At 40.5% G+C, this 12988-nt stretch overlaps 1 protein-coding gene across 1 annotated transcript in view; it reads right to left on the bottom strand.

Annotated features, from left to right (window-relative positions):
* UBAC2 (UBA domain containing 2) overlaps window positions 1–12988 on the bottom strand; it is a 175336-nt gene that overhangs the window by 17300 nt on the left and 145048 nt on the right. Inside the window, exon 8 of the mRNA XM_012644452.1 lies at window positions 1684–1806. Coding sequence (XP_012499906.1) covers window positions 1684–1806 — 123 coding nt within the window. The remainder of the gene's footprint in view (window positions 1–1683; window positions 1807–12988) is intronic.

Below are 12988 nucleotides of genomic sequence, written 5' to 3'. Positions count from 1 at the left end.
AATAAATGCACTGTAAGTTGAAAATACTGTAAGTCGAAATGCACTTAATATACCTAACCTACAGAACATAACAGCTTTACCTAGCCTACCTCACACGTGCTCAGAACAGTTACTTTAGCCTTCAGTTGGGCAAATCATCTAACACAAACCTTATTTTATAATAGAGTACTGAATACCTCATGTAATTTATTGAATACTGTACTGAAAGTGAGAAACAGAAGGGCTTGCTGCGGCTGCCCAGCACTGCGAGAGCATCACTACCACACACTGTTAGCCCGGGAAAAGATCAAAATTAAAAATTCTGAGTATGGCTTCTACTGAATGCGTATTGCTTTCGCACCATTGTAAAATTGAAACTCAAACCCCCATAAGTCCGGATGTCCGTATATAAATAGCTTAGTCTTTTTTTGAGACAGAATCTTGCGCTATTGCCCAGGCTGGAGTGCAGTGGCGTCATCGTAGCTCACTGCAACCTCAAACTCCTGGGCTCAAGTGATCCCGATTCTTGCCTCAGCCTCTTGAGTAGTTGGTACTACAGGCACGTGCCACGACACCCAGCTAATTTTTCTTAAATGGCTTAGTCTTCATATATTGATGATAATTCCCTGAATTGATTTCTACTGTGATGGCTGCAAAATTGTAATTTTCCAATGCCACCATTCTTTGTATATTATTACTTGACATTCTACTTAGGAAAAGCACTTCCTTCCCCCCATACCTGTGTTATATAAATATCTATCACCTAGTATCAGTACTATCTTGCATCCTCCTCCCCATCCCATGAGCCATATTATGCTACCATCCTCATTTGTTTTGATGCTCAAAGCTGATGTCCCAGATGTGGCCAGTGGGACCCCCCTAGCTGGCTCCAGAGTCCTTCTGACATGCCCCACCAACTACCGTATATTTCCTTACTTCCTGGAACAAGATGTTTCAGAGTCATCTTGTACATTCCCTACTGTGGGCCTGGGATTCACCATTTCTCTAAAGATATCTGGTTCCTTTCAGTGGGGAAAAGTGTTTAGAAACCAGATCTGGGCACTAGGTCTGCTCATTGCTACTGGGATGCCACTGCACACCATTATGAAAAATAAACCTACGAAGAACAGTTTAAGATTTGTTTGCAGTTCTTTTTCTTCTTCTTCTTCTTCAGACTGAAGGTATATTATGTTCAAAAGTTACTGAAATTACTTTCCTTCCCTTCAATGTGACTATTATCATTCTTTTGAAATACAGTTGGATCATCTGCTTGTTTCTTTACAGTTTTACATTTGTCCCTGTCCTTGTTGCTTTTTGAGTATGTAAAACATTAACGTGATTCAAAACCATGCAAAAGTCAAACCACACCAGAGGTGTACTCAGAGAAGTGCCACTCCCTCATCCTTCCACCTCCTTCCCCTAGACCCTTTGTAGGGAACCAACTTCATTATTTCTTGCACAGTATATATAAAGTATAAGAGATTTTAAAATAAGCCCCCAATATATTTTGTTTTCAAATCATGCCTTCCTCAAACTCATAAGACCCACAGCAGCCAATAAAAGCCCGAAGTCTCTACACTGGTGGCAGCCGAACTGCCATCAAAATCTTTGTATTTACACGCTTGATTACTTTCAAGTCTGTTGACAAAACTGCTGGCAGTTTGAGGCATGGATTTAGGATAAGCACGAAGTGTTACTGATTACCTGCTCCTCAGAAACCTCTAGAGGAGGGGAGGCTGCTTGTTCAGACTGTCGACCATCCTGATAGTTTATATTTCGTCGCTGACGTAAAGGAGGGAAAAGACGATTCCAGTTGATCATTCCTCCCTAAAAAGAGATCAACACACGATTACCAGACACAGAAAAAGCAGAAGCATCATGATGCCTGGAAGAGCTTCTCTTGGTGCAGTCACTTCTACAGACTAGGAATGAACTGTCATATCGATCTGCTCTAGGCAAGCAATTCATATCCTAAAGTACCATAACACCCTGCATTTGACAGGATAAAACTGGCAGCCTGTGGTAGGTGCACAGGAGAAAAGAAGGTAACGGGCAGTGTAAACGTTGTTTGTGCAATTTGGCTCTGGAAGGCAGTGGGAGGCACATCTGCATATTCCTAATCTCAGCCCCGCTGTTCCCACTGACACCGCCCAGCTCCAATTGACCTTAAGAGCTGGGTTTTGCAGGGTGCGACAAGAAGGAAGCCACTGGAGAGGAGGCTAATTCACTGCAGGCAACCAGAATGTTGGAGTTTTCCTCAGCAGCTCTTTAAAATGCTCTTCCTCCCTCCTCTCCCCTTTGTCCCTTCTCCTTCTTCTATTTAAGTAAATTCTGAGCATGCATGGTGGAGGGAGACTGCAGGCTGTGATAAAACCTAGGTTCAGTGACAGGTTAGAGAATGCAAAGGGAAATCTTACAAACAGGGCAAAAAGTTCAGAAGTCAGGATTGGTAGCCATCCTCTTGAGGGTGACTCTATGGATACTGAAGACTGATGGCTACGCCACTCCTTACTCAGTCTACGTCAACCATGAATAAAAGTCCCCATGTGAAAAAAGATGCATCACATGATGCTCTTAACAAAATCCATGTTTTGTTTTTTAGCTTTGTGCCAATCTTTGAATGTATTAATTTAAATCTCTATTTCTAGATTTCCAGTTCTGAAAAAATTATAGACTAAGATAACCTGAAAATTGTCCTACTATAAAGATCTAACAATGCTAGATAAAATATTTTAAAATACCTTACAGGCATAGCTGACCATAAGAAAAGAAAAGGCGGTCCCAGGGTGCCAGGAATAAGTGGGCTGGAAAGCAGAGCAGTGAGTGAGTGGGCTGCCAAGGGTGGGCTGAAGGGTGCACCCAGGTCCTGCTAACCCAGAACCACTTGGCTTTTATCACCTATTTGGGTTGAGGCCTTGGGTTTGAAAGAGGTAGTAATTTTGAGCTCAATTATCTGTCTAAAGATAACCTTCAAATAGCAGCACCCTCGGTGAAAGAGACGTTGAGAAAAATCAAACTGAAAGTCTATCTTCCCCAGGGAGGGAGCAGAAATCTTGGTCCTGCCTGAGAATTGAGAACTGTAAGCAAATTTGGGGTTCAAGTTACACTACATATGTGGTCTCAGAACCCATCAAAAAGTTACATAAAAATTGGTTCTGGGATGGAGATGGATATATCTAAGGAGCCAGGCAAAAGCAAATGCAAAATTACCCTGAAGAGATACTCTCTTATCCTGGCATTATGTGGGATTTATAGATAAAGCTCCCACAGGGAAAGACTTAGAATACAAAAATTATAAAATCAATGAGTAAACAACCCATCACAAGCAAGAGTCAGCATGTACAGCAGATAGCATGACTACATCCCAAGGACATAAATACAGAACAATCTGAAAATGACTTTAAACTTTAAAAAGACTAAGATATAAAAAGAGGACTTTAGAAAAAGAAAAGAACAAGGTATTATGGGGAAAAAACAGGTAGATTTGAAAAAAAGTTAGGGAAATCAAAGCCACTCCCACCTCCCTCCCCCCAACAGACAAACCTACAATATAGACATAGACAAGTCTGATGTAAAGAGATAGAAAAAGAAATAACAGAGAAAAACTAACCAAAGGAAGCTAATATTGCTATAGTCATGTCAAATAAATAGGCCTCAAAGGCAAAAAGACATCAGGGATAAAATTGCTAGAATACATCAACATATCTATATATAACATGACGGTATTAAAGTATAGAAAACAAAAGTTATTAGAATTACAAGAGAAGTGGAAACATCCAGACACATATTTAATTTTCAGTATATAACTCAGTAATTGATAGATCAGACAAAAAAATGATAGAGAAAATAAATACCAAGTTTGTCTAAATGGACATATACAGACTGCACTTGATATTGAGAATATACATTCTTTTCCATTATACACAAGACATTTACAAAAAGTGACTGTGCACTAGGTCCTATATGAAATGTCTACAAGTACTGAAACATAAACATTATACAGATTTCTGTTTCTTTAAACTATTTGCCTAACTTGTGCTAATAACACACTAATTACTACAGTTTGGTAGAGAAATCTTCTCCTATGTTCCTTTAAAATACTCTTGCATAGTTTTAGGCCTAACTTCAAGAAGTCTAGTCCCACCAAAATACACACGCACGCACACACTTTTGAATTTTGAGTATACAGCAGTTAGGAATTGGTTTAGCTCCATATGACAGGTAACACAAAATATTAATAACAGAAACTTAAAAATAAGGTAGAAGCTGGTGTCTCTCTCATGCAGAAGTCTAGACTCAGGCAGCCCAGGCTGGTGGGGCAGTGTCCCGAAGGCCTCAGCCCTCGGCTCCTCTGTCCTGCTGCTCCTCAGCACCAGGCTTCCACCTTGTCCTCCAAGAAGGGTCCCCTGCCTAAAGGACTCTTCCTGGAAGTCCTGCATGCCTTTCTGCTTACATGCCACTGGTAGAACCCCCAGTCTTTGTGGTGGCAAGCTGAGAAATGTAGTAGCTGTGTGTCACAAGGGGAAAAAAATAAACCCAATTTTTAAAGCAAAGGGAATGTGGATACGGGGAGTCAGCCAGCCGTCTCTGCTACACACTGGAACTGGCAACGTGTGGAGAGATCACAGTACTGCGTCTCACCAGGCTCAGTTCAGGAATGTGGTGAATCTTTCCATTCATTTAGAGATCTTGCAGATTTTATGTTAGATTTAATTCCTAAGTACCTTAAAGTTTTTAGTGCTGTTTGTAAACAGTAATTTTTTATACTTGTATTTTCTAAGTGATTTCAGTAGAGGGAATGTTACTGAGACTTTTTTAATCTTATGATCTCTTATTAGTTTTCGTGCTTTGTAGACACTCTTGGATTTTCTAGGTAGACAGTCATCATCTGTGATAATGACAGTTTTGTTTTTCCCATTCCATCCTTATGTGTGGTTTTTGTTTTGGTTTGGTTTTTATTCTCATTACGCTATGACTGGTGTTGAATGAAAGTACTGGTAATAGGCGTTCCTATCTGTTTATGAATGGGTACTGAATTTTATCAAATTGTTTTCATATCTACTGAGATGAGCATTTGGGGTTTTCTCTTTTAATCTGTTAATGTGTGGATTATAATTATAATATTTTCTAAGATTCCTGAGATAAATCCTAATATAGTACATCATACTAGATGTTTATTTTTTAAACACTGTTGAGTTTAAGTTTGCTAATATTTTATTTAGGATTATTATATATACCCATCAGCAAAAAACAAATTGTTCCATAATTTTTCTTTCTCATAATGGCCTTGTCTAGTTTTAGAAACAATGTTATACCAGCCTCAAAAAACTAGATGGGAAGCTCTCCTTCTTTTTCTGTTCTCTAGAATAGTTTGTAGAAGATAGCAAGTCCTTAAAGATTTCACAGACTTCACCTGTAGATTTTTGGCAGGTAGATTTCAAAGTACTGTTTTGATTACATTAGAGGATAACACACACACACACACACACACACAAAAGTACACCCTATATAACAGTCATATAAATGTACTTTTTGTGTTTTATTTACTTTGTTCAACACTGTATTTGAGAGATTCGTCCATACCGTTACATGTAATCGTAGTTCATTCACTCTAACTGCTTTATGGTTATTACATTACGTGAATATGCGATAACTTATCCATTCTACCACTGATTGGCTTTTGGGTAGTTCTAGTCTTTGACTATTACAAATAATGCTGTTGAGAACATTCCAGTCCATGTCTTGCAGTGGACATGTGTTTGCCTTTCTGCTGTCCAAGAGTGGAACTGCTGGGCTCAGCTTTAGTAGACGTTTGGGAACAATTTTCAAAAATGTTTACCAATTTCTATTTCTTCTTGAGTAAGTTTTTTACTAAGTTCTATTTTTCTAGACAACTGTCTATTTTACCAAAGTTATTGGTATGAATAAAGTAATCTTATGGTTTCTTAAAAATCTGCCATTATATCCCTTCTATCCTACTATTATTCCTAGTATTATTTGTGCTTTCTTTTCATCAAGGTTGCCAGGTTCACCTATTTGACAACCAACATGGGGTTTTATTGATTCCCTCCATTGTGTCTTTGTTTTCCACTTTCCTCATTTATTTATTTATAGACAGGGTCTTGCTCTGTGGTCCAGGATGGAGTGCAGTGGCATCATCGTAGTTCACTGCAACCTCAAACTGCTGGGCTCAAGCGATCCTCCCACCTTGGCCTTCAAAAGTGTTAGGATTATAGGCATGAGCCACTGCGCCTGGCCCGTTTTCCACTTTATTAACGTTTGCTCTCAACTTTCTACTTCATTCTTTCTCATTTCTTTAGATTGTTGTTACTTTCTCTAACTTCCTAAATTGGGTATACTTCACTCTTTAATTTTCAGTCTCATTTTCTTTAAGCTTGATATTTAAAAATTACATCAACTGCTTAAATTATGTTCCACAAGTTTTGATGGTAATAGTTTTATTTTATTCACTCTTAGATATCTTTTAATTTCCATTATGATTTCTTTCCTTGATGTCCAAAGGTGTGAATTTTTGTTTTATTTTAGTTATCATTTTGATACTGATTTCTAATTTAATTATATGATGGTCAGAGGAGGCATTATAAGTCAGTGGGAAAAAGACAGACCATTAAATAAACAGTACTGGGACTATTGGTTGTAGAGACAGGAAAAGATAAAATTAGACCTTTATTTCACACCACACATAAAAATAACTCAACAGATTAAAGATTTAAATGTGGAAAGCTAAACTGTTAACACTTTTAGAAGAAATAAGAATATTTTTATGTCACTGGGATAGGAAAGAATTTTTAAAACAAAAATGTAAAGCATAAATCATTATGAAAAAGATGGCTAAAAATTACATTATCAATAAGAACCTTTATATTAAAAATTTAATTGTTGTTGATTAAAAAACCCCAAAATTAGAAGACAAACTACAGATTAAGGGAAAATGTTTACAATATATATAACTAACAAAGAACAGTATTCAGAATATATAAAGAACACTTGTAAATCAATGAGAAAAAATAAATGACTCAAGAGAAAAGTAGATAATGTGTACGAATAGGCAATTTACAAAACGGAAATTCTGAGCTAATAAACCTATAAAAAGATGTTCAATCTCACTAGTATTAGGGAAATGCAAATGAAGGCAACAATAAGTTATTACATACCCACAAGACTGGCAAAAATAAAAATCCTAACGATACCAAGGGATGTGGGGATGATGTGAAGGAAATGGGAACTCTATAAATTCTTGATGCGAGTATAAATTGGCACATGCCTTTTGGAGAGCAACCTGTCAAATCTAGCGAAACCATTCTAGTCTACGACCCAGCAACTTCATCTCCATGGGGTGGCAAGTGCTGAAGAGGCCATGTATAAGGATGTTCTGGGAGCAATGACTATAACATTAAGAAGATGTAAAAAATGCAATAGTTCCAAGTAGAGAAATTAGTAAGTAGTTCTATTATATAAAAAACTATTATATGAACAGCTGGAATAAATAAACCAGATCGACATGGGTAAATCTCAAAAATACAATGTTGAGTGAATGTATAAGAATATGGATACGCAATACCATTCACACAAATTTTAAAAATACTCAGACCAACAGTATACTATTTTAACTTTTTTATGGGTCTATAATAGTGGTGCCTTTGCCCTCCAGGGGATATCTGGCAATGTCTGGAGACAGTTTTGGTTGTCATGTGAAGGGGGTGGGGATCAGGGGGCTGCTACAGGCATCTAATGGGTAGAGGCCAGGGATGCTGCTAAACATCCTCCAATGCACAGGGCAGCCCCTCCTATGAAAGAATGGCCTGGATCATAACGTCAGTAGTGTCTAGGTCGAGAAACTCTGATATATATGTGTGGCGTAAAGATACAAAAACATACATAGGCATTATACACAACATGCCAGCTACCGACAGCAGGAAGGGGATGAGCCTTTAGCTGCATCCTTTACATTTCATTTCTTAAAAGAGAGCGAGAGTGAAAGAGTGGGCAAAGCAAAACAAAACCCCAATCTCTCTACTCCAGTGATGGCGAAAAAGTGCTTAAAAAGCAGAAAGTTACAGGAGCTCTAGGTTCTAGGATGTTTTGACACTAATCTGTTCTTTATGTATGGTTACACATGAGCCTCTACAAACAGGAAACGTTTCCTTCACCTTGGCTTCTTCAAAAGCAATAACCACATATTTTAAAAAGGAAGAAGGAAACAGCTTGCATTTTGAACAGACATTTAATGAAATATTTATTATTAGCTTGTAAGGAGATTTTCAAATGAAATAAAAATTCTTGTAAAAATAAATAAATGATGAATTTTCCAACTGAGGAGCAGTAACAGTTTCTACATTTTATCCAGCAGAAGTTACATGGAACAGAAGCCCATGTTCTACAGGCTTGGGGAGGTTTCTGAAAGGGACGGTCAGGCAGCGACTGCATGAGAGGAGCCACAAGAGCTCACTGGGGTTTTCCTCGGGCATTCGCAGCTCTCACGGCATAATACGGGCCAGACACAGGGCTCCCATTGCCTTTTATTAATTTTAAAATATTTAATAACTCATTAACAATCACAAACCCATTACTTGCTAACATAAAATATTTTTTATAAAAAGTAACCATGTGCTCCAAAACAGAAGAAGAATTAATGTGCAGAGTGACATTGTTTTCCATGTTTGCAAAACTCTTTAGTGTCTGACTTAATAGGAAAACAGCTGGGGTCTGTATTGCCTTCTGCACTCAACTCTGTTCTATTACTTTGGCTTTTGAAGTATATGAAGAAAATCCAGCCACACACAGATAATGTAGTCAGAAAAAAAGGGAGAGTACATTAAGAGCCTTTCAGGTAACTGTAGAGAACCTTCTTTGATGCCACTCAACAAGTCTCCACTGTTTTCAGGACACAATTAAAATTTCTTACTGTAGCTTCTCAGCCTCTTGTCTGCCATTCAAGTTGCCTTTCTCATCACCCACCTCGCATTCCCTACTCCCTCCGGGGAGCCTGTGCTTGTCCCCGAGACTGGGGTTAGATGCTACTCTATATGCTCTCACATATCCCACTGTCCCTTCCCAGCGTGGCCCTCAGCATATCCTATTGCAACTGCACGGTGACTGGCCTGACTCTCACAATGGGCTGTCAGCTCCCTGGGGCCTGTCCTGTTTGGAGACCCAGCCAAGTGTATTACCTGGCATATGTCGGTACTGAAGAAATTGCTGCTGAATGAATAAATGCATGGACACAGACACAGTGAAGCACACTGCTGAGTTAAGTCTTATGTGGTTCTCCTAGCAAAGACCTCGTGGTTAGTTGGAATATGAAGACCCAGGTGGCAGGAGTCTTGCAAAGCACACGTTCTTCACGGACACGGCAAAACTCCCCTCCCCAACACAAGAACCACGAGTTACAAAGAACCAGCGCTAGGAGATCATGAAACCACAGTGGTAACTCCTCCTATAAAAGGGTTACTGGTGATTGTGCTGTTCCCAAGTGCTCTGTGGAAGCTGCACCTTTTGGTGTAAGTATGAACATGCTTAGTTTTATTCATTTGCCTTCTAAGTGCAGTGCACTGTCCTAGGGCCAGGTGAAGAGGGCTGTGACACAGAGAAATGACTAATTTCCCACGGCCCTGAAAGAGTTTAGTTGAACTGACAAAACAAATGCACATGAGAAACTAAACAAGAGGCACTCAGACTGAGTGAGAGGCATCTTATTAGACATAGAACTATAGTCATGCGTCGATTAATGACGGGGATACATTATGAGAAAGGTGTCCAATGAAAATTTCGTCTTTGTGCAAACATCATATAGAATGTTCTTACGCAAACTTAGATGGTGTTGTCTAATACACATGTAGGCTGCATGGTACAGCCTATTGCTCCTAGGCTATAAACCTACACAGCCTGTACTGGTACTGAATACTGTAGGCAACTGTAACACACTGCTAAGTATTTGTGAATCTAAACATATCTAAACACAGAAAAGGTAGAGTAAACACAGAGCACTAGAATCTTATGGGACCACTGTTGTATGTATGCTCCATCGTTCACAAATATGTCATTATACGTTACGTGACTATAGTAGTAAGTGCAACTAATATAGAGGAAAGAGATATTACTGTAGGCTGCTGTCATCAGCAAAAGCTTTGTTACAAAACTGGGAAAAACAAAACAAAAACCCAAACAAAGCTCACTATCACCACCACACAAACTAGCAATACATTCATCATTTAGATAAGAGATGGGAGGGTAATACTGGGCTCAGAATGAACTCTATTGCATATTTGAAAAACTTGATTCATTGTTAATGCCTCAAAAATGTGAACCTTAGACAAACTCAGAAGATTGAATCTAACTATGTGATGTACATTTGCACCAAGTGCTATAAAAACAGTATGTTGTACCTTTCTGCACTGCTTAGCCGCACTCTTCGTAGGTATTGGAGAAAATAATAAACCAGAGGGAAAGCAGATAATTGACTGAACAAAATTCCAGGTTAGTTTTACAGCGCTCAGTTTCACTTTTTATTTGTGGTTTATTGTACTGACCAGTTTTGGGTGCTAAGATACTTCAAATCGTACCAATCTTCTCAGCACAATAGAAGGCAGTTTCCCTGGTAGTAAGATCAGGAGATACATTACATCCTGTTGCTCAGTTTTGAGAGCCTTTTGGCTTGGGAGATGTAAGTTTCCGATGATACGGCTGTCCTCTGCCACATGACATCTTCCTCTTTCTTGCTCCAGTCTGCTGGAGTTCCAAAGGCCACAGGCGGTGTTCTAGGGACCGACTGGGGGTGGCAGTGAGGAGAAGTGGGTGTGAAGGCATCTACAGCATCTACTCAGGAAGCTATGCCAGAGCCTAGGACGTGACACAACAGTCCTTGCAAGGGACAGGACACTTCAATTGGCATACGAGTCGACAGACATGTGTCCAGGGTCTTGTTTAATGACATTTCTCTTGAGAGGACTGACACCTAACACAGTGATCTCATGTCTCCTAAGACATGGGTACAGTTCTAGCAATAGGTTAAATTAGTTTCAGCATCAGCTGCAAATTCAAGACAAACATGCATTTTCCCTTTGTTTCAACAAAGCATGGCATCTGGTAAATTCCGTCTGGGAGCCACAGCGGTGCTGGGGAAAGCACTCTGGAGGAAGAGCAGTGGGATTCAAGTTCGGCTTGGCCACTCACCTTGGCAGCAGGCTCTGGGCGAGGGCATGCTGCCCCTGCCCTCCCGGCTCTGTTGGTGCAGACTGGGGTGACTGTCACAGAGGGGTGTGAGCAGGGAGCGTGGCACTGGCATTGCTGCCAGCTGAGTAATGTGTCCAGTGTCCTGGTTTTTGTTTGCTTTTAAAGAGCTGACTGACCAACCTCTCTCCCCTAATGGGGATCCTTTCCTCCAGGGACAGTCAGGATCAAAGATGTCCTAACTTTTTTTTTTTGGCAGGGGGGGAGTATGGTTTTGATTTTGGTAAAGAATGAGAATGCTCAATTCTTTTCAGGAGGAGGAGGTGGTGTGGGGGCTCCAGCGCAGGAAGAGCATGCCAAGGCCTTGTTTTATGGCTTCTCTACTCTCTAATTCAATTTCCATGCTCGTGAACACTGAACAAGTTAGAGTAAGGACTGCACGGGTAAGGGCAGTGAGACAGCCTCACTGAAGAAATATGAAGGAGCATCTTTCAGCAGGTAGATTACTGATTTCTGCATAGTATCTTTTGTTTCCCTCTTCCCTCACTCATTCCTTTGTCTGCCAAGTTTGTGGTCATTTTTTTTCCTTTCTAACTGTGGTTCTACACAAAAATCATTAAATAAAAGTCAAAATTAAAATTCGTTCTGATACTTGTTACCAGTAAATGTTTTGACAGAAGAGGTGAAACTCTTTATTAAAAATGAGATTGGGGATTACTCAAGATTTCCCCTCCTTTTACGTTTCCTCCCTCAGAGAGTTCACCTATTTTCACGTCTTCAGTGACTGCCTCTCATTCCCGTACTCGTCCTCGGCAGGCGCCGTGCCAGGGCAGGCTCCGGCTCTCCCGGCTCGTGTCAGGCTGGCATTGCCCAGAACCTGGTGGTGCTTTTGGACTCAGCTTTCTCCTCTGTATCAAATCCAGCCAACTCTCAAGGACCTTTCATTCCTTTCAATGGGGTCTGTTCTGTTTAGGTCCTTGTTGTTGCACTCTGAGATTAAGTCAACAGCTTCTTGGATGACGTGACTGCCACTAACGCTTCCTAATCCAATCTGCATGCCATGGCAGGTGAATCTGCATTGTAAGCCCTCCCACAATGCCACTGCCCCAACCAAAAATCTTAAGGCGTCATGTCCAAATTATTCTGTCCTGTTTTGAAGGTCTGCAAAACCAGCCCCATCCTAAATTACTTCTCACCTCCCCTCAGCATGCTCCTGTCACTCCCTGTGTCCTCCACTGATGGCAGCTGTGTCTGCTCAAATTGTCCCTGCCACTAAAATGCAGTTACGTTTGACTCTGTAGATTGGGCCCAGCTCATTACATATCTGTAGTTGGCTTCTTTCTCTACAATCCAAACCCTTCCTGTTCTCCTGTCTACCGAACCTCCACAGAACTCAGTCACGCTGTCATTTCCAAACAGAATAAAACACCGAGTCTGGTTCCTCATCTGTGAATAGAAAGCTGGACTAGATGATCCTTATGCTAGTTATGAATTGCCTCTTTCTAATCAGTCACTTAAAGAATATCCTGAAAGCCAAGCAGTCCTCTCTCAATAGGAGATAGTCACTGCTCCAGCAGGAGCCTGAGGGCCGCGTGCCAGAGCTGACGCCCATGTGACCGTCTCCACCGTATACTCTCCTATACAAATGCCACCTGTGTTGATCACAGGTCTCCAACAAGACGTGAGTGCCTTGGGCAGCCGCCCTCCCAGAGCCACAGCAGCTGACCATGTCCACATGAGGGGGGCAGATGCAGAGGAGTGAAGTGGAATGAAGTGGGGTGCAGCCACCTCCCTGATCCTAAGCCCATATGTGGCCCAC

The sequence above is a fragment of the Propithecus coquereli genome, unplaced genomic scaffold, assembly GCF_000956105.1.
Source record: "Propithecus coquereli isolate 6110/MARCELLA unplaced genomic scaffold, Pcoq_1.0 Scaffold212, whole genome shotgun sequence".
In the NCBI taxonomy this organism is placed as follows: Eukaryota; Metazoa; Chordata; class Mammalia; order Primates; family Indriidae; genus Propithecus; species Propithecus coquereli.
The sequence above is the reverse complement of the archived record's forward strand: the minus strand, read 5'-3'. Positions and strand labels throughout refer to the sequence as shown.